This window comes from Rhipicephalus sanguineus, chromosome 8 (genome assembly GCF_013339695.2).
Source record: "Rhipicephalus sanguineus isolate Rsan-2018 chromosome 8, BIME_Rsan_1.4, whole genome shotgun sequence".
NCBI lineage: Eukaryota > Metazoa > Arthropoda > Arachnida > Ixodida > Ixodidae > Rhipicephalus > Rhipicephalus sanguineus.
Genome location: NC_051183.1, coordinates 50,722,928 through 50,740,623, shown reverse-complemented (window position 1 = coordinate 50,740,623; position 17,696 = coordinate 50,722,928). Strand labels below are relative to the sequence as shown.

Here is a 17,696-nt window from a genome sequence, read left to right as displayed (position 1 = left end):
GGTCGAGAGAGAAAGGTATCAATTGCGAACAACCGCTCATGAATACCAGCCCTGCCAACTGATGTAATTGCGTCATCGTAGTTCAATGTAGCCGCATTTTTTCTTCGCACGCGCGTAATGAGGGCTCTTAATTAGTTTTGACCTCCTGAGACTCTTTAGCGCGCACGTAAATCCAAGCATACGGATGTTCATCGCACTTGGCTCTGAATATTCGCGAAAATATGGCACATGCGAAAACATTCGAAGGCAAGCTCTTATGCTTTTATTGACTAACTCAACAGGGTGATTGCATATATAAGAAGGAAATAAAGATGCACACAGCGTCATCAAGTTAATCAAAGATTAGTGCTTAAAGGACACCAAGACGCTAGTCTGAGAATTCTTGGCGTACCAAGCTAAGAAGTTGGGCTAATGGCCGAAAATTAGTTACTATTCTTCTCCACATCAACCTGAAACCTGCAAATTATTAGAACTGGGCATACGTGAAAGCTGTTCCTGAATAAGTATCGGGAGCTTGCAGGCAACTTGAAGTGCTGTCCCGATGCTGTTGTGAAATGCTATAGCTGAACGTAAGCAGCTTGTTCAGGATGCAGTCCTCATCTCGCTACCTATAAGACAGCTTCCATAGTTCCTGCACATCATGAGCTAGGCCACCCTGAAAATATCAAACTTACTGAGGTCAAGTAAGTGTGGAAGAAAAATCTACGGACGTCAGATAAAGACTATTTATGAAGGTTGAACGACAGGATATCGAACATGCAGCCTTGAGGATATGTCCTTGAATGTACGATGTCGTACCTCCAAATCCAGAATGATCTGGGCCATTCCAAGTTCGTTAAACAACATAGCACGGAATAGTGTAGAACGTATGGTACGAAGAGTGAGGTCAAAGAAACTGTGCCTCCAATGGCAAGGGGTCAGGTATTACACCAGAATAAGTAATCAGAGAAGTCCCAAAAAGTGAAGCGTTATGCGCTGAGCCCATGAAGTAAGACGAAGTGGAATAGAGAGGAAACTGATGGGGAAGAAACGAGCAAAATGGCGCACGACATCCGTCTAATGGTAATTACGTGTTTTGCGTGCTCCTAGCAAATGTGCTACAATTGAAGTCCCGGATTACGCTATTTCTAGGATCAATGGTGGGCGTCGAACATTCTTCCTACTTGGTGTCGGAGCAAGGCGGGCTGATCACGTCCATATGTTCTCCCATGTGCCTGTTCCGAGAACATCGCGTAAAAATAAAATGTACATTTATACTGCTTCGTTTCGCATCGGGAGGCCTGGTTGACGCATGCGCGGGCCGCGGTGTGCACCGTTTCATTCACTTCGTGGCCCTCGTCACCAGGAACCCATATGATGCAGGTGTAGGGGCGAAGAGTGTGGATGCGTTGAATTATCCTTACCGCTATCTCAGAGATCCTGCCTTTGAGACAGTTTCGTGCCCCTGTTTGTGAGTCGGTGATAACCACGATGGAATCCTCGCTCGTCTGAGTAGCGAGTGCTGTAACGGCCTCTTCGGCTGTCTCTCCGTGTTTGGCGACGATAGTCGCCGCCTCCAGTAACATCCACTTATAGTCTGTGGCGCTAATCGCGAAGGCGCTACGTCCCTGATACTTGGCTGCGTACATGTATGGCGCGTGGTGGTCTTACGGTGGTTGTTCCTGACGGTGTTTACCCTGGCGAGCCACATTCCTAGGGAATCTTCAGGATGAACGTTGCGAGGGGTCCGCTGAACTCCCAGTCATTTTCGTAGCTGCGACAGTACCTTGCCCTTGTGTTTGTCCTCGTGTTATAGGATAGTGGCCTAGCTTGTGCGTCGGAGAGCTGCTCGGCCTGTTGGTGAGGTCGTAAGTCTCTCAACCTGGTTGGTGAGGTGTGCTTCCGCGAGTTCTTCCCATGAATTAAGAATTGTCAGGCGAAGCAATCGGTAAGTGGAGGCGGGTGGTGGCAGTCCTAGAGCAAGCTTCTTGTCCTTCCGTATCAGTTTCTTTATCCGTTGTCTTCCGCTTGAGGTAAGGATATCCGTATGCTGTGTGGCTACGGTGTTGGCTTGAAGGCATGTTATAGCCTCTCCCGCATTCCTAACTCAGAAGAGACGAATGCACCGACTACAGGCGACTTCAAAGCAATACGTTCATTGCGGCATCACACTGTATTGCGGCATCACATTGCACATAAAAGACCAACGTTGCCCAAATTGCAATGTGGCGGGCAGTCTTGCACACCTTCTACTGCAGTGTACAGCAAGAATCGCAGCGCTACAAGCAGCAGCAACAGATGCGGACCCAGACATCCTCTTTGAAACGTTGGAGGCTGTGACCTACCAGCCTGACCTATTCGATCTGCGTCAACTCGTCGCCAGAGCCCGGCAGGCGCTTCAGGCCAGAGGGTTCCTGGAATAAGGGACCTTCCCACCTTCACTAACTACCCAGTCTTTATTGCACATTTTCTGTTTGTTTTAAGGAGAGCTCCGCCAAATTTATATAGCAAACTAAAAAAAAGCTTTTGCTTCATTAGAGAAAATTATGGATTAAAGATCCATAACTGATCTTTTTTACGAGAAAAGATAACACAAAAGACAGCTATATTTGTAAGATTCACTTGTCATACGCGCATGGGTATATAGTACAGCAAGAAAAGTATAAGGGCACAATAAATAAATTGAGCGTGGCCATAATTTCGTTCCATAGATTGTCAACCGTACTTGAGTGTTTGTCTAATGCGAATTTAGCTTTGCTTTGCCATTTATGATGCTAAAAACACCTTGCAAACAAACAAGATGGACTCACAAAAAGTTTCCACTGCGCCTCTTTAAGCAGTACCAGAAGTTCTATATGTGCATATGTAGCTCGCGGCAGTGAAATAGTTGAAGCATTTGACGGTATAAGACAGTCTGTTGTGGATAAGTAGGAAAAGCAGTTATTTGCAATAGGCGTCATATTACCTAATTTACTCGAATATAAGGCAATGTTATTTTTTTTTCGAAAAAGCTATTTGCGAAAGTGGGGGGTCGGCTTAGATTCGAGTACCATGATTTGTCCGCAGCCGCCACCTACCTAAGGCCCTGCCGCTAGCGCGGCATGGCGGCTCACCATGGGCCGATCTCAGGCTACCGTATTCAGACGGCTCTGCATGCACGTCCGAGGCTCATTTTCGCGACATCCTACGGCAGCTTCATGGTGACGAGGTCGCTAAGGCTCAGCGACAGAGTGGTGGTCCCCATGGCTACTCAGGCCGACTGCGTCGTCCGCTTTGTACTGTCCGTTGTTCCGAAATCTCGCAGTCCCACGTTCATGCGGTGAGGGTCGTCGCGACGGCGAGATTTCACGCCGGCAAAGGTGTACGGGTAACGTGATTACAGCGCCAGTGAATGTTACGAACTTTGACACCCTCTCTCCTCCTGTCGCGTGAAGCGGAGGTGGCAGAGGAGCGAGCAGTGCGAGCGCGGAGTTGGTCAGTTTTCTGGAAGCGATCGTGCAGTGTGTGTTTTCTTTTTTTTATATCGGCTTGCATTCGAGGTAAGCTTTTTTTCTGGCCCTGCAAATTTCAGGGGTCCACCTGGAATTGAGGGCGGCCTAGATTCGAGTAAATACGGTAGATTCCCAGTTTATTGCCTTTGTATGTGACATTATTTATTGAAGTATCACAGACTGCGAGGACGGGCATGGGCACTATATCCTTTACATTTTTGCTGGTAGATACCATTTGTGAAGAGGTTTTTTGTGCACTTGCTTTTGTAGATTTTCTTGCAGTCTTTGGGAATGTCGGAGTCCACTACACTTGATTTCCGTAAAAGCTGGCAGTCTGTTTAGAAAAATACAATAAAGATGTCAGATTATTCATAGACAACTAAAGAGCAATCACAATTTTTAGAGCTCACAATTGGTACTAATTGTTTATCAGTGTGTAGTCATCGCTCAGCGCCTATAGTAAGCAAGCAGGAAAGCGTTACCTACCAAAATCGTATGTATCTTCCGTAGAGCAGCTGAGTCGCACAAGGTTTATGTGAAGAATTACTTTTTCTACAAAAATGTGTTAGAAAATATAGTGTTCAGCTAACATAACGCGAATCTTTAACGATAACTGATGGGGTTTTACGCGACAACATCCAGATGATTATTACGCACAACGTATTGTATAACTCCGGATTATTTTAACCACCAAGGAAACCTGAACGTGCAGCTAAACATAAGTGCAGCGGTTTTCATGTATTTCACACTCATCGAAAGGCCGCTGCCGTGGTGAAGAATCGAACCCATGTCCTCGAGCGCAGCAACGTGGCATAATACTTGCTAATCTAAAGCGGCGGTTTAACACTGATCCGCAGCTCTCAGTAGTGTAATTCCTACGTTCGGTGTGACCAGATTTAGTGGACTTCTCGCAGGCACTATACATCATTATTTTCAGAGCTCTCCGCTTACAGAGTGACATTTGAGCGAACCGGGATACTTTCTCGTGGTGTTTATTCTTCAGGTAATATTGCTTCTTTTTTATTTAAATGTCAACGTAGAGTGCAATCATTATTAAAGTGACCGAACCCCTTGCATGAGAGGCCAAGCAACATAAAACCTTCCGCAATGACAACCTAAATAATAAGGTTCACGCTTAGGACTTTCACTAATGCATTCCGCAGTTGTAGCATATCGCAGTTTACATGAACGATTTAAAGATAGCCAAAACAACAGGCAATGTCAGACTGGCTATTTCTACGTAAACGTCAAACTGTTGGTCATCCTGTCTATTTTCTATCTAAATATACATTTTTCGAAGCGTCACAGTTGAAATAAAATTACACCATCTTCCGCTAAAGGGGATCATGAGGCGATGCGAAGCCGGAGCACTTGCACGATCGCGTTCCGTAGGAGTTCGTTGGGCATGCTACCGACCTCGCGTCGTGGAACGCGAAGAGGAACGCTATGCGCGTCTTGTCTTCCCTCTAGCCTGGCCGTTAATTCTCGCACGGGGAGCGGGGAACGCGGTCGACAGGCGCGATAGAGGGGGGCAGCGTAGGAGAAGAGAGAGAGGGGGAGGGGACGCGCATGCGCTGGCGCTCATCGCGGCGTTGCGCAGGAGAGAATTTCGGCATGTCTAGCCCGCGTTTCAGAGGGAGAGTGGAGAGGGGAAGGGAAAGGAAAAGTGGAGAGGGGGAGTGGGAAAGTGGAGAGGGGAGATGGGAGATAGAACGTGGAGAGGGAAAAGGGAGAGGGTGAGTGAAAAGGGGAAAGAGAAAGTGGAGAGGAGGTGTGTGGAGAGGGTATGCACATGCACAGTAATGGTGGTCACGCCGCACACCGCCATCATCACCACCACCATCGGTTTGAACTCCGCTATGAGATGCTTCGCATCTAATAGAGAAGAGAAGAGGCAATACCTTAAGTGCTACTATACTACTTATGCCTTTCAACGGAGTACTCACAATGACAGTTCTTCAATCATGCTAGCTTGCGAACCCCTCATTCGCTCCATGCGTGGCAATTTATTTAAGACTTTGTTTAAAATTGCGGTCAGGAAGCGCACCAAAAACGAGGACACTAGAGATACGAAAACGACGAAACAATCCCTGACTGACAACAGAAATATTGTGAGCATTCGTCTTCTCGCCTTCGTCTCTTTTGTGACCTCAATTTTAGTGTTCTTTTGTTTACCTTGTCGTACCAACTAGTCCAAGAGTACAGCCTTCAAATTTGAAAATCGTGGTCTACTTACTGCCGCATTCTTTGCCGGCGGAGAAACAAGCGAACAAATGACATTTTTTGTGTATTGCCTTACACACTACCTCAATCTTGATGAATCGAGCTTTGTGTTTTGGTTAGCTGTTTGTTTGCGCATATGAATCAATGACTGCAGAGAGAGAGAGAGAGATACGAAGAGGAACTGCAGAACTCCTCGAATTTTCTTTGAGGTAGTTCTCATAATTCTCGTTGTGAATTCCCGCGTGGTAACAGCGAAGAGTGCACGATACAGGTGTACTTTCTGCCGCTGCACCAAGGTGACGCGTCGCTCAGCTCACCTAAACAGAGTTCTCAATAACGATGTTCAGATTACAGAACCGAGTTTCTCAAGTCCTGTTTATGAAGAACTGTACATATTACATAGATTACATTCAGCATAATCCAGCACAGTGTCAAAAATTATCATTATCAAAATATTTTCAATACGTACAAAGGTCCTTATGGCTTACTATACAAAAAAATGTTTCCAGTGGCTTAGCGCGGCTATGCCAGGATATACGTAGTGTTAGCTAAGGTTCAGCTGATTATTCTTAGCTTTCCAGGTTGTTAGGTTTTCCGCTTTTCTGCGCCGCTTAGTAGAATTTGCGCTCTTCTTCTCCATGGCTATACCACACTGGCAAACGCCAGCCAGCCGGTCTCACATCTAGCTAACCTCCCTGTCCTTCCGTTTTTATTTTCCTCCTCCTCCTCCCCGCTATATGTATACCCCCAATGATACGTCTGCGCATGCGCGCTTAATGAGAGGTTCTATCAAGCGGTACGGCGCAGCGTCAGACGGCCACTGCGCAACAGAGGGGCTGGGCGTGCCGGCGCGAATGCGTCTGCCACGGCTGCGACATTACTCCTCTGGAATGCGCTGACTGGTGTGGCGCGCACGGCGGCGTCTCCGGTGCACCAGCTTTGCGCCGTCACTGCTCCTCGCGCATGCGCAGCACGGCTTTCCGACGGCCATGCGAAACTGCCCTGCCCCTGCCAGTGTAGCTAGCGCTACAAAAGCTATTTTTGTGATATAGCATGCGTCTGCTGATATACGTGCCGCACCTCTTACCCGATCTATAAATGTTGTGATAGCCAAAAAAAGCACACAGCAGCAACAGAGGCAGCTACCGTGGCTGCCATGATATGCTGAACCTCGCGTTTATGCTTTGGCTGATATGCATATACATTCTATTCTGCGCGTCAACATGAAGATGGCATCTACTATATATTACTTTTACGTTGCGGCTCCCATGTGAAGTATTCCAATGAGTTTGTCAACGTACACTTGTCATAATATGATATACCTAAACATTTATAATGTGATTGACGCGCGAGTCAATCGAATGTACTTCAACATGCACTTGGCATAACATACTATATCGTACATTTATGTTGTGGGTGATATGTTACTTATTGTAATGTGTGCATCGGCACGCAGGTGGCTTGATATCCGAAATCTCAGTTTTATGTTCATAGTGATATGTGAGATATTATAGGGTCAGTCCACGTCAACGCTCCCAAACTGGGTGCTAGACAAAAATCAATGTATCTAAAGACCTGAGAAAATTACACACATATAGATGTTATTTCCTCAGTGTTTCCCCATAATATTTCAAGCGGCAAAAATATTTGAAGCAGGTGAGCGCCATTTGAACTTAAAACGGTAGAAAACCATATACGAAACGATCGCTATAAATCGACCATTTCACGCAATCTTTCAACACTTGTTCTTTTGCGATTTTAGAGCATCGTTGTTTTATTTTATGACAGTTGCTTATAGTAGCTTTAGATTGTTCACTCCTTAGCGTGTTAGTAAGATTGAGTAAATTGTAGTGTTTTTGGAATTTTTTTACAAAACACGATTAAAGATCAAACGAATAAATTTTTTATTGAAATTCCCCGTCAAACATAATATGTCGTAAAATTTTTGTTTTGCCTGCGCAAGGCGCATAAGCTCTGAAGCGGCGCCCCTAACTTCGCAGAAATGCTACTTTACCCTACGTTGAGACGTCTGTAGCACCCTAAAGTGGTCCCAGAAAAAATAAGAAGAAAAACGAATACGACTGAGAATAACAACGACTTTGTTCATAGAAAGTTAGTTTGAAATGGTTTTTGCTTTAGTCGAGAAAGACATTTTGAAGTTTAACCCGCAATTGCAATAATTTGCTATGGGGCTACTAAAAGCCAACTGAATTTGCTGCACAAGAAAAAAGATGGTTGATCCCTCCGTCATAGGAATCGGAATAACACGAGAGTAAAGCGTGCCCTTACAGAAGAAACTGAATGTTTTCTGCACATTGATATAAGAGAGTTGCACAATGTATATTGATGTCTGGCAGCTATAGCACCGTTTAAGGTGGATGCACCCACTTCGATGATTGGCGGTGCATCTCCATCCCGACGACTAACGTCCATGTTAAATGATTACACAAAGCCTTGTTGTGGCTGTAGTAGTTAACGGTGAAAGCGTAATCAGAGAACGCGCTGTCATAGCCAGAACAGCGTCGCATATTGGACGCAGAACTTGGTCGCCATCCCGCAGCACGTAAAATATGATTGAACACCACGGCCGGACAAGAGGGAAACGCAAAACGCGTCGTGCCGCGCCCCCGGCAGCGATTTTTCTCGGGGCGAACGCGTGAGCGGGGACAACGCTGGCGGAGAACGCGGTGTAACAGCCAGGTTAGGCAGGCGCGCGTCTCAGACCTATTTTTGCTTTGGATTAGCGTGATGCTATGAGCAAGGCCGACGCTTTTACGACGGTTCGGCTAAGATCGCCACCTCGCGGTGTGTTAAGGCATTGACAGCATTGAACTTCTCTTGAGAACGCGCCGAATGGGACGGACGTGTAACGCGTTGCAGGTGTTAATCGCGGAGGCCACAGTAATGACAAATTACATTACCGCTCCCAGAGGGAAATACCACCCCGCCGACCGGGAGAATGGTAGATATAAAAAAAATTACACCATCTCCCGCTAAAGGGGACCATGAGGCGAAGCGAAGTCGGAGCGCTTGCACGATCGCGTTCCGTTGGCGTTCGTTGCGCATGCTACCGACCTCGTGTCGTGGAACGCGAAGAGGGACGCCACGCGCGTCGTGTCTTCCATCTAGCCTGGCCGTTAATTCTCACAGGGCGAGCGGGGAACGGCGTCGACAGGCGGGCGAGAGGGGGGCAGCGTAGGAGAGGAGAGAGAAGGGGAGGGGACGCGCATGCGCTCGAGCTCATCGCGGCGTTGTGAAGGAGAGAATTTCGGCATGTCTAGCCCGCGTTTCAGAGGAAGAGTGGAAAGGGGGATGGGAGAGGGGAAGTGGAGAGGTGGAGGGGAGAGGGAAAGTGGAGGTGGGGAGGGGAGAGGGAAAGTGGAGAGGGGTAGGGGAGATGGTGAGTGGAGAGGAGGAAGGGGGAGGGGTGGAGGGGAAGGGGAATGGTGAGGGAGAGTGGAGAGGAGGGATGTGGAGAGGGTATGCGCATGCGCAGTGAGGGTGGTCACGCCGCACACCACCACCACCACCACCGCCGGATTGAGCTCGACCTTGAGATACTTGGCATCTAAAACGCGCGTTTGTAAAGCCGCCCCAGTCTGTGACCGTGGCGCTGTGGATAACGTGCCCGGCATCTGTTGTTGTGGACCAAGCGGTCGTGGGTTCGATGCCCCGTTGATGGAACTTTTTTCCTTGCCATCTGATCGTGTAAAATTTTCGACGTCATTTCCGTGACAAAAATACGTCACTGTAGTCTTGGTGGAACCAGGCATAAAACACTTTCGTGTTAAAAAGAGGTAGTGCATTCGTTGAGGATGGTTTTCAGACCTTTTTCGTAGTACTTTATATTCAATATTACATACCAAGGTGATAATAAGCAGAGCTAAACCTATAACAATTCCATTGGTTTAGATGTCAAAAGGAGGCGCTGGCCCCTGTCGAGAGAGAGGAGCCACAAATCCACGAACCCTACCAGTCTAGGAATGCCTGTAACACCACTGCCTACACTCTACCGCTCCTCAAATTAGGCCTGTCCAATGATGCTAACAGGATTGGCCGTGACGAATCCTACCTCTCTACGAACCCTACTAGTCTACGAATGCGTGTAATACCACTGCCTGTGCCCTACCGCGACTCAAATAAGGCCTGTCCAATGATGCTAACAGAATTGGCCGTGACGAATCCTACCTGTCTACGAACCCTACTAGTCTACGAATGCGTGTAACAGCACTGCCTGTGCCCTACCGCGACTCAAATAAGGCCTGTCCAATTATGCTAACAGAATTGGCCTTGACGAATCCGACCTGTCTACGAACCCTACTATTCCACGAATGCGTGTAACACCACTACCTGTGCCCTACCGCGACTCAAATAAGGTCTGTCCAATGATGCTAACAGAATTGGCCGTGACGAATCCTACCTGTCTACGAACCCTACTATTCTACGAATGCGTGTAACACCACTGCCTGTGCCCTACCGCGACTCAAATAAGGCCTGTCCAATGATGCTAACAGAATTGGCCGTGACGAATCCTACCTGTCTACGAACCCTACTAGTCTACGAATGCGTGTAACACCACTGCCTGTGCCCCACCGCGACTCAAATAAGGCCTGTCCAATTATGCTAACAGAATTGGCCGTGACGAATCCTACCTGTCTACGAACCCTACTATTCTACGAATGCGTGTAACACCACTGCCTGTGCCCTACCGCGACTCAAATAAGGCCTGTCCAATGATGCTAACAGAATTGGCCGTGACGAATCCTACCTGTCTACGAACCCTACTATTCTACGAATGCGTGTAACACCACTGCCTGTGCCATACCGCGACTCAAATAAGGCCTGTCCAATGATGCTAACAGAATTGGCCGTGACGAATCCTACCTGTCTACGAACCCTACTAGTCTACGAATGCACGTAACACCACTGCCTGTGCCCTACCGCGACTCAAATAAGGCCTGTCCAATGATGCTAACAGAATTGGTCGTGACGGGGGGACGCGTTTGGCAACGCAAAGCTGCGGACGCACTTCACGTCGGCTCTTCCTTTTATGAATGTTTTCCGCAGACTTATCGAGCCAAATACCCGAAAAGCAACCACCATCGGATAGCGTAAATCGACCCGAGCCCTTGGACACCGAGAACCTTGATGAGCGACCTTTTTCGAAGCTTTTTCGATGTGAAAACCACCCGAGCTACGTGTGTGCACAGCTAAGCCTAACGCCAACCAGGCAGGCACCGGCCTCCAGCAGGGTGAAAAACGGTGACGCGCTGTAAACCAGGTGATCGGAAGCACCTCCGAAATGGAGGTAGATGAGTCAGAAGTGGGAGACACTCCGAGTGACAATTCCGGAGAGGACAAAAGCGATCCTACGAGACGCGCCGAGGACGGCGATGCAGAGGGATGGATCGAAGTTACGTACAGAAGAAAGAACCGTGCGAACCGTAACGAAGAGGTGGAAAAGCAAGGCACCCGCTCGAGAAGCCCGACGCGCAGAGGCGGGAAGAGCATAATTAGCAAGATTTTACGAACAAGCAAGATGCCCAGGCTACCTAGAAACGACTCGTTAGACCAAGAGACGGGCTGAACATCAGAAGCACGTGCAGAGCCAGCCTCGACGAAGCGATACGCCATGAAGCAGGAGTGAGCAGCGACGAAATTGTCACGATCTGCCCCAACCCCATGCAAAATATCCTGGTGATAAGCGCACCGGACGAGAAGACGGCGACGAAAATCGTCAAAATCAAGAAATTAAGAATCAACGAGAAGAAGTACGAGACCAATGCGTACGTCTCAGCGCCGGAAGAGATGGCCAAGGGGATAATCCGCAACATTCCCCTGAAGTACACAAAAGACCAGCTCATGCACGCACTGGTGAACGCGAGGAACCCTTCGCTGGCGTACGCCAAGAGACTGGGCAGCACGACCACAGTAATACTACTGTACGAAGGAAACAGGGTCCCTATGTGGGCGTACTTCAACAGCATCAAAGGCAAAAGGGGAAACTCCAACCAGAAGGTTTATTTTAAAAAACCCGACGTTTCGAAGCCTGACCGGCTTCTTCTTCAGGGGTGAGATGGCCCGAGGTGCACGGCGCTTATATGCGCTTTCTTGCCGACAGTTGCCGCAAGCCTTGACAATAGAGGGGGGGCAAGGTTCCCGTGGTGCGGTTGATGTTTTCCGCTGTATTCTGTATATGCCACGACTCGAGGAGAAGCCGCCGGCGCCAACAGCTTTCCTGTTCCAGGATCACCGCATCGTCAGGACTAATGCGGTGGTCACATTTTTCGCAGTGTTCCGCTACTGCACTCCTTTCGCTGTTCAGCTGACGCAGATCGTTCTTGTGCTGCCGCATCCTTTCGCGGAAGTTCTTTGTTTCCCCGACGTACGCGGCGGGGCAGTCTGAACACGAGATCCTATACACGACGCCCTGCGCTTTCTCCACAGGCGCGCGGTCTTTGGGAAGGGGGAAAAAACGGCCGATGGTGGTGGTTGGCTTGTGTGCCACGCCGACCCCCGCCTTTCCCAGAATGCGCGCTAATGTTTCGCTGGTTCCCGCGATGTAGGGAATCGGCACACGGCGTCGCTGAGGCGGCGCCGCTGGCTCTCTACCCCCACCGCCCTTATTCCTGCGCAGGGCCTTGCGAATGAACGCCTTTGTGTAGCCGTTGTCGCCGAGATCCCGGATTATTTTTCCTTTTTCTTCCTTCTGCCGTCGTGGAGACGAGCAGATTCTTTCGGCCCTTTTCACGAGGCTTCGTACAACGGAGAACTTGTGGCAGGTGGGGTGATTTGAGCTGAAGTGGAGGTAGCGTCCTGTGTGTGTTGGCTTCCTGAAGACAGAGAAAGAGAGGCTCTGACGTTGTCTTCTCACCAACACATCCAGGAACGGGAGGGTTGAATGGATCTCCATTTCCGCTGTGAACTGAATGTGGGGATCCACGGAGTTCAAACGGGCGAGCAGGTTGTTGGCCTCGCCGGATTTCACCACGCAGAAGCAATCATCTACGTAGCGAACAAACAACTTGGGCTTGGGGTCACACACGGCAAGCGCTCGCTTTTCGATGTCCTCCATTACGAGAGCTGCCACTGTTGCCGATATCGAGGCCCCCATGGCTGTCCCACTGGTCTGTCTGTAAAACACGTTGTTGAAAGAGAAATAAGTGCTTGAGAGGCAAAATTCCAACAGCTGGCATATCTGGTCTACCGAAAGTGGAGTTCGGTCGATCAGGGTGGGGTCGTCTTCGAGGGCCCGGCGCGTCACAGTCAGTGCGAGGGGCACGGGCACGCTGGTGAAAAGGGAAACCACGTCGAAAGACACCATGCGATCGGTTTCCTCAAGCACAACGTTGGACGCCAGTTCTACGAAATGCCCCGAGTGGCGGATGTATGTGTCCGTCTTCCCGGTCAGAGGCACGATTACCCTGTGAAGATAGGATGACAGAGCCCGTAGGGGGGAGCGGGTGAAGTCGACGATGGGTCGGAGAGGAATTCCTGATTTATGGACCTTTCGGAGGCCGTAGAAACTCGGGGCGGATCCGTTTCTGCAAATCAACTTCAGGTAGAGGTTTTTGAAATCGGGATGATTGGTGAAGATCTGCGATAAAAGTCTGTTCAGATTGGTTTGGGTTTGAGGAGTCGGATCTTTCTTGATCTTGGAGTAAGCCTCCCCGTTCAGAAGTTCTCCTGCCCTCTTCTCATAGTCAGCGCGATCCATGACGACCGTGCTGTTACCTTTGTCGGCCGGAAGGACTACGATGGTCTTGTCCTTCTTCAAATCTATGAGAGCCTTCCTCTCTTCGTCAGGAAGGTTGCCGCTTAGCCGAGCCGGTATCTTGGAAAGAACTCCTATTACCTTGAGACGGGTCTCTTGACGGGCGCCGGCTTCAAGGTGTTGAATCCCGTCCACGACTGCAGCGACTATCTTCGAGATAGGGGGAATGGCCGAGATGTTGAAACCATGTCCCTTGGCTAGTGCGGCTAACTCCGGGGTTGAGAGATGTCGGGATGAGAGGTTTGTCACGAAGGTGCTTGGGGGAATAGTCGCCGATTCCCGGTCCCGAATTATGCTGCCCAACTTTTTGTCTTGGGCTACCTTGTGTTTCTTGGCCACGGTGGCAGCTGATTTCTTCGCAAAATCCTCCAGAGATGGCATTATATCGGGGATGCGGTGTTCCAGCTGGCGTCGGGCGAAGAAAAGGTCCAATTCTTTCTTCTTGATGGTCGCGTTGCACTCACGTATGCGTGCGGTGAGCAGACGTTGTTCAGTTTTCCTGATGATCTGGATGCCTTCGGATGAAGAAACTGGGCGTTTCAGACGTAGGCTGTGCGGAATGACGCCGTTCTCTTTGCACGTACGGTTGAAATCCAAGTGGGACTTGAACACCGCTATCCTTTCGACGATCCTGGTGAATCGCTTGGCAAGCTGCATGGTCTCTTGGCCAAAATCTCGACGTAATGAATTAAAGGTAAACATTCGGCAGAAGTCTGCCTGGTTGGGTGAAAGACTAAAGGCAAAAGGGGAAACTCCAACCAGAAGGTTTATTTAAAAAAAACCCGACGTTTCGAAGCCTGACCGGCTTCTTCTTCAGGGGTGAGATGGCCCGAGGTGCACGGCGCTTATATGCGCTTTCTTGCCGACAGTTGCCGCAAGCCTTGACAATAGAGGGGGGGCAAGGTTCCCGTGGTGCGGTTGATGTTTTCCGCTGTATTCTGTATATGCCACGACTCGAGGAGAAGCCGCCGGCGCCAACAGCTTTCCTGTTCCAGGATCACCGCATCGTCAGGACTAATGCGGTGGTCACATTTTTCGCAGTGTTCCGCTACTGCACTCCTTTCGCTGTTCAGCTGACGCAGATCGTTCTTATGCTGCCGCATCCTTTCGCGGAAGTTCTTTGTTTCCCCGACGTACGCGGCGGGGCAGTCTGAACACGAGATCCTATACACGACGCCCTGCGCTTTCTCCACAGGCGCGCGGTCTTTGGGAAGGGGGAAAAAACGGCCGATGGTGGTGGTTGGCTTGTGTGCCACGCCGACCCCCGCCTTTCCCAGAATGCGCGCTAATGTTTCGCTGGTTCCCGCGATGTAGGAAATTGGCACACGGCGTCGCTGAGGCGGCGCCGCTGGCTCTCTACCCCCACCGCCCTTATTCCTGCGCAGGGCCTTGCGAATGAACGCCTTTGTGTAGCCGTTGTCGCCGAGATCCCGGATTATTTTTCCTTTTTCTTCCTTCTGCCGTCGTGGAGACGAGCAGATTCTTTCGGCCCTTTTCACGAGGCTTCGTACAACGGAGAACTTGTGGCAGGTGGGGTGATTTGAGCTGAAGTGGAGGTAGCGTCCTGTGTGTGTTGGCTTCCTGAAGACAGAGAAAGAGAGGCTCTGACGTTGTCTTCTCACCAACACATCCAGGAACGGGAGGGTTGAATGGATCTCCATTTCCGCTGTGAACTGAATGTGGGGATCCACGGAGTTCAAACGGGCGAGCAGGTTGTTGGCCTCGCCGGATTTCACCACGCAGAAGCAATCATCTACGTAGCGAACAAACAACTTGGGCTTGGGGTCACACACGGCAAGCGCTCGCTTTTCGATGTCCTCCATTACGAGAGCTGCCACTGTTGCCGATATCGAGGCCCCCATGGCTGTCCCACTGGTCTGTCTGTAAAACACGTTGTTGAAAGAGAAATAAGTGCTTGAGAGGCAAAATTCCAACAGCTGGCATATCTGGTCTACCTTCTGGTTGGAGTTTCCCCTTTTGCCTTTAGTCTTTCACCCAACCAGGCAGACTTCTGCCGAATGTTTACCTTTAATTCAGCAGCATCATGATGAGAGTTTCCCTCTAGCGGAAACAAATAGACTTTTGTAAAGAGTGCGGCAGGCTCGGGCACAGACCCGACGTGTGCCCAAGACCGGACGACAAGCTGTGCCCGGCGTGCGGCGCGAAAAACCCTGCCAAAGACCATGAATGCACGCCCAAGTGTAAGCACTGCGGAGAGGCGCACCCCACGGCAGACCGGACTTGCAGGGCTAAATTTAAGACGCCGTACATGATGAAACGAAGAAGATGGACAGCGAGAAGAAACGAGGAAGAACTCCAGCGGGTAGCCGGCTCCCATGACTCGGACACCTGCGGAAGCAACAACGCAAAACCACCCCCTACATCCACATCAAGGTCCAGATCCACATCCACGTCCCGGCCGCGAGCGAGGGGCCGATCAAGCTCGAGGTCAAGGTCCAGAAGCAGAGCCAGGACCGGGCGCGGGTCGAGATTCGCCTCAGAGGGGAAGAAGCCCGAAGCGATGGGGAAGAAGCAAGAAGAGCAGAAGACGCCAGACAAGGTGAGCTGGTCAGACAGAGTGGCCGATCGCGAATCGGCAGGGTCCGGCAACACCAATAACGATAGGGGCACTTACGAAGACATACAGGAACGCGTGGATCAATATAGGACGGAAAAGAAGCTGGACCAAGCGGAAAAGAAAAATGGACCAACTACAGAAAGCGTCTAATGAAATACTCATGGAAATGCAGACACAGTTGTCACCTCCGTCTAACGCCGTTGCTGCCGTCTCCACCCCATCCACCAAAACCATGGAGGAGGAGGTGGTAGAAATGGTAGAAGAGGTAGCACAACAACCGGGCGCCAAGCGAAAGATACCGGTGACCAAGTCTAAAGAACAGGACGGTTCAGAACAGGAGGTCAAGAGGCCTCGCCCTAGCACAAAGAAAAGAGATGTCCTCGAGGACATGATGAACAAGCTCTCAGACAAAATGGAGAAAATTTTCGAGATGCTGGTGGTACGAATTAGCGACAGCGAGGCAGAAAGGAAGGCGCAAGCCTTAAACCACGACAAGCGGCTCGAAGAGCTGCAAAAAAGGATCTCGTAGAGATGGCGGGCACCAAAAGGGGAAGACTCGTCATCTGGCAGTGGAACTGCCGCAGCTTCTCAAATAAAAAAGCAACGATGGTGCAACACATCAAAACGACCACAAAAGGAAAAAAGCCCGACGTAATAATTCTCCAAGAGACATTCGACCACGCCAAAATTGCCGGGTACGCCACCCACAAACAACGTACACAAGGAACGGGGAAGGATATAATCGTGACCACACTAGTCAAGAAAGTACTGGTCGCGATTCCGCGCCTAATGAAAAAAAATCATGGACAATAGCCACATCCTCATAGAAGTCCTGCCACGCAGCAACAGGGAAAGCAGCACTTTCGTCCTGAACGTATACAGCAGCCGGTCTAAAAAGGGCCTAACACATAATTTCGAAGTTATTAACGAAACGATGACCTTCACGGGCGACAGCAGGCTCGTCATCAGAGGTGACTTTAACGCTCCGCACACGATATGGGGATATGGGCACTCGTCAAAGAAGGGAACAGACCTGGCCGACCTTATTGAAAGGGCCGGCCTAACCCTTCTCAACGAGCCGGCCTCGCACACCAGAATCGGTGCGGGCCCCCATAGGGACACCACACCGGACTTAACGCTGTGTAAGAACGCCGGGATAATCACCTGGGAGAACACTTTCGAGGAACTGGGGAGCGATCACAGGATCCTGAGCATCGCCCTAGGAGACCCTCCCGCCATAAGTAGGAAACACAAGGTCAGGCTTGTAGACTGGGACTAATTCCGCAAAAGCAGAGACAAAAAAGAACAGGGACCCATCAGAAACATAGAAGAATGGAGCAGGAAGCTGCTACGAGACATGGCACTGAATTAACATGACACTGAATAGTTGCGTCTTAATTCATAATGACCTAATTAACACGGCTTTAATTAACGCAATTTCATTATCAAGGTCCTCATTTGCACAAATTTATATAACCTAATGCTAATTAGGGTGATCATAATTACCTGTACTCGGCGAGGAAGTTCCTAATTAGCTTAGATTGAATAAACGTGCTTCTAATTAGTGTCGTGTTAATTAGCGTGGCCCTAATTGGATCATTGTTAACTAACATGATACTGAATAATCCTGTCTTGACTATTAATGTCCTAA

The 17,696-nt window shown here is 49.6% G+C and overlaps 1 protein-coding gene across 1 annotated transcript; it reads right to left on the bottom strand.

Moving 5' to 3' along the window:
• Positions 1–2,333: 2,333 nt before the first annotated feature.
• Positions 2,334–14,124, bottom strand: LOC119403218 (uncharacterized). The gene is made up of 2 exons (XM_037670164.1): positions 13,117–14,124; positions 2,334–2,393 (listed from the first exon to the last, which is right to left on the bottom strand). The coding sequence occupies exons 1-2, from the start codon at positions 14,122–14,124 to the stop codon at positions 2,334–2,336; spliced, it is 1,068 nt and encodes a 355-aa protein (XP_037526092.1).
• Between the last annotated feature and the right edge of the window lie 3,572 nt (positions 14,125–17,696).

Coding starts and splice junctions, on each gene's coding strand:
- LOC119403218 (XM_037670164.1), bottom strand. CDS start 14,124: ATGCAGCTTGCCAAGCGATTCACCAGGATCGTCGAAAGGATAGCGGTG. Junction 2,394..13,116: donor TGTCATCCTATCTTCACAGG/GTAATCGTGCCT, acceptor CCCTTATTCCAG/GAACCCTCTGGCCTGAAGCG.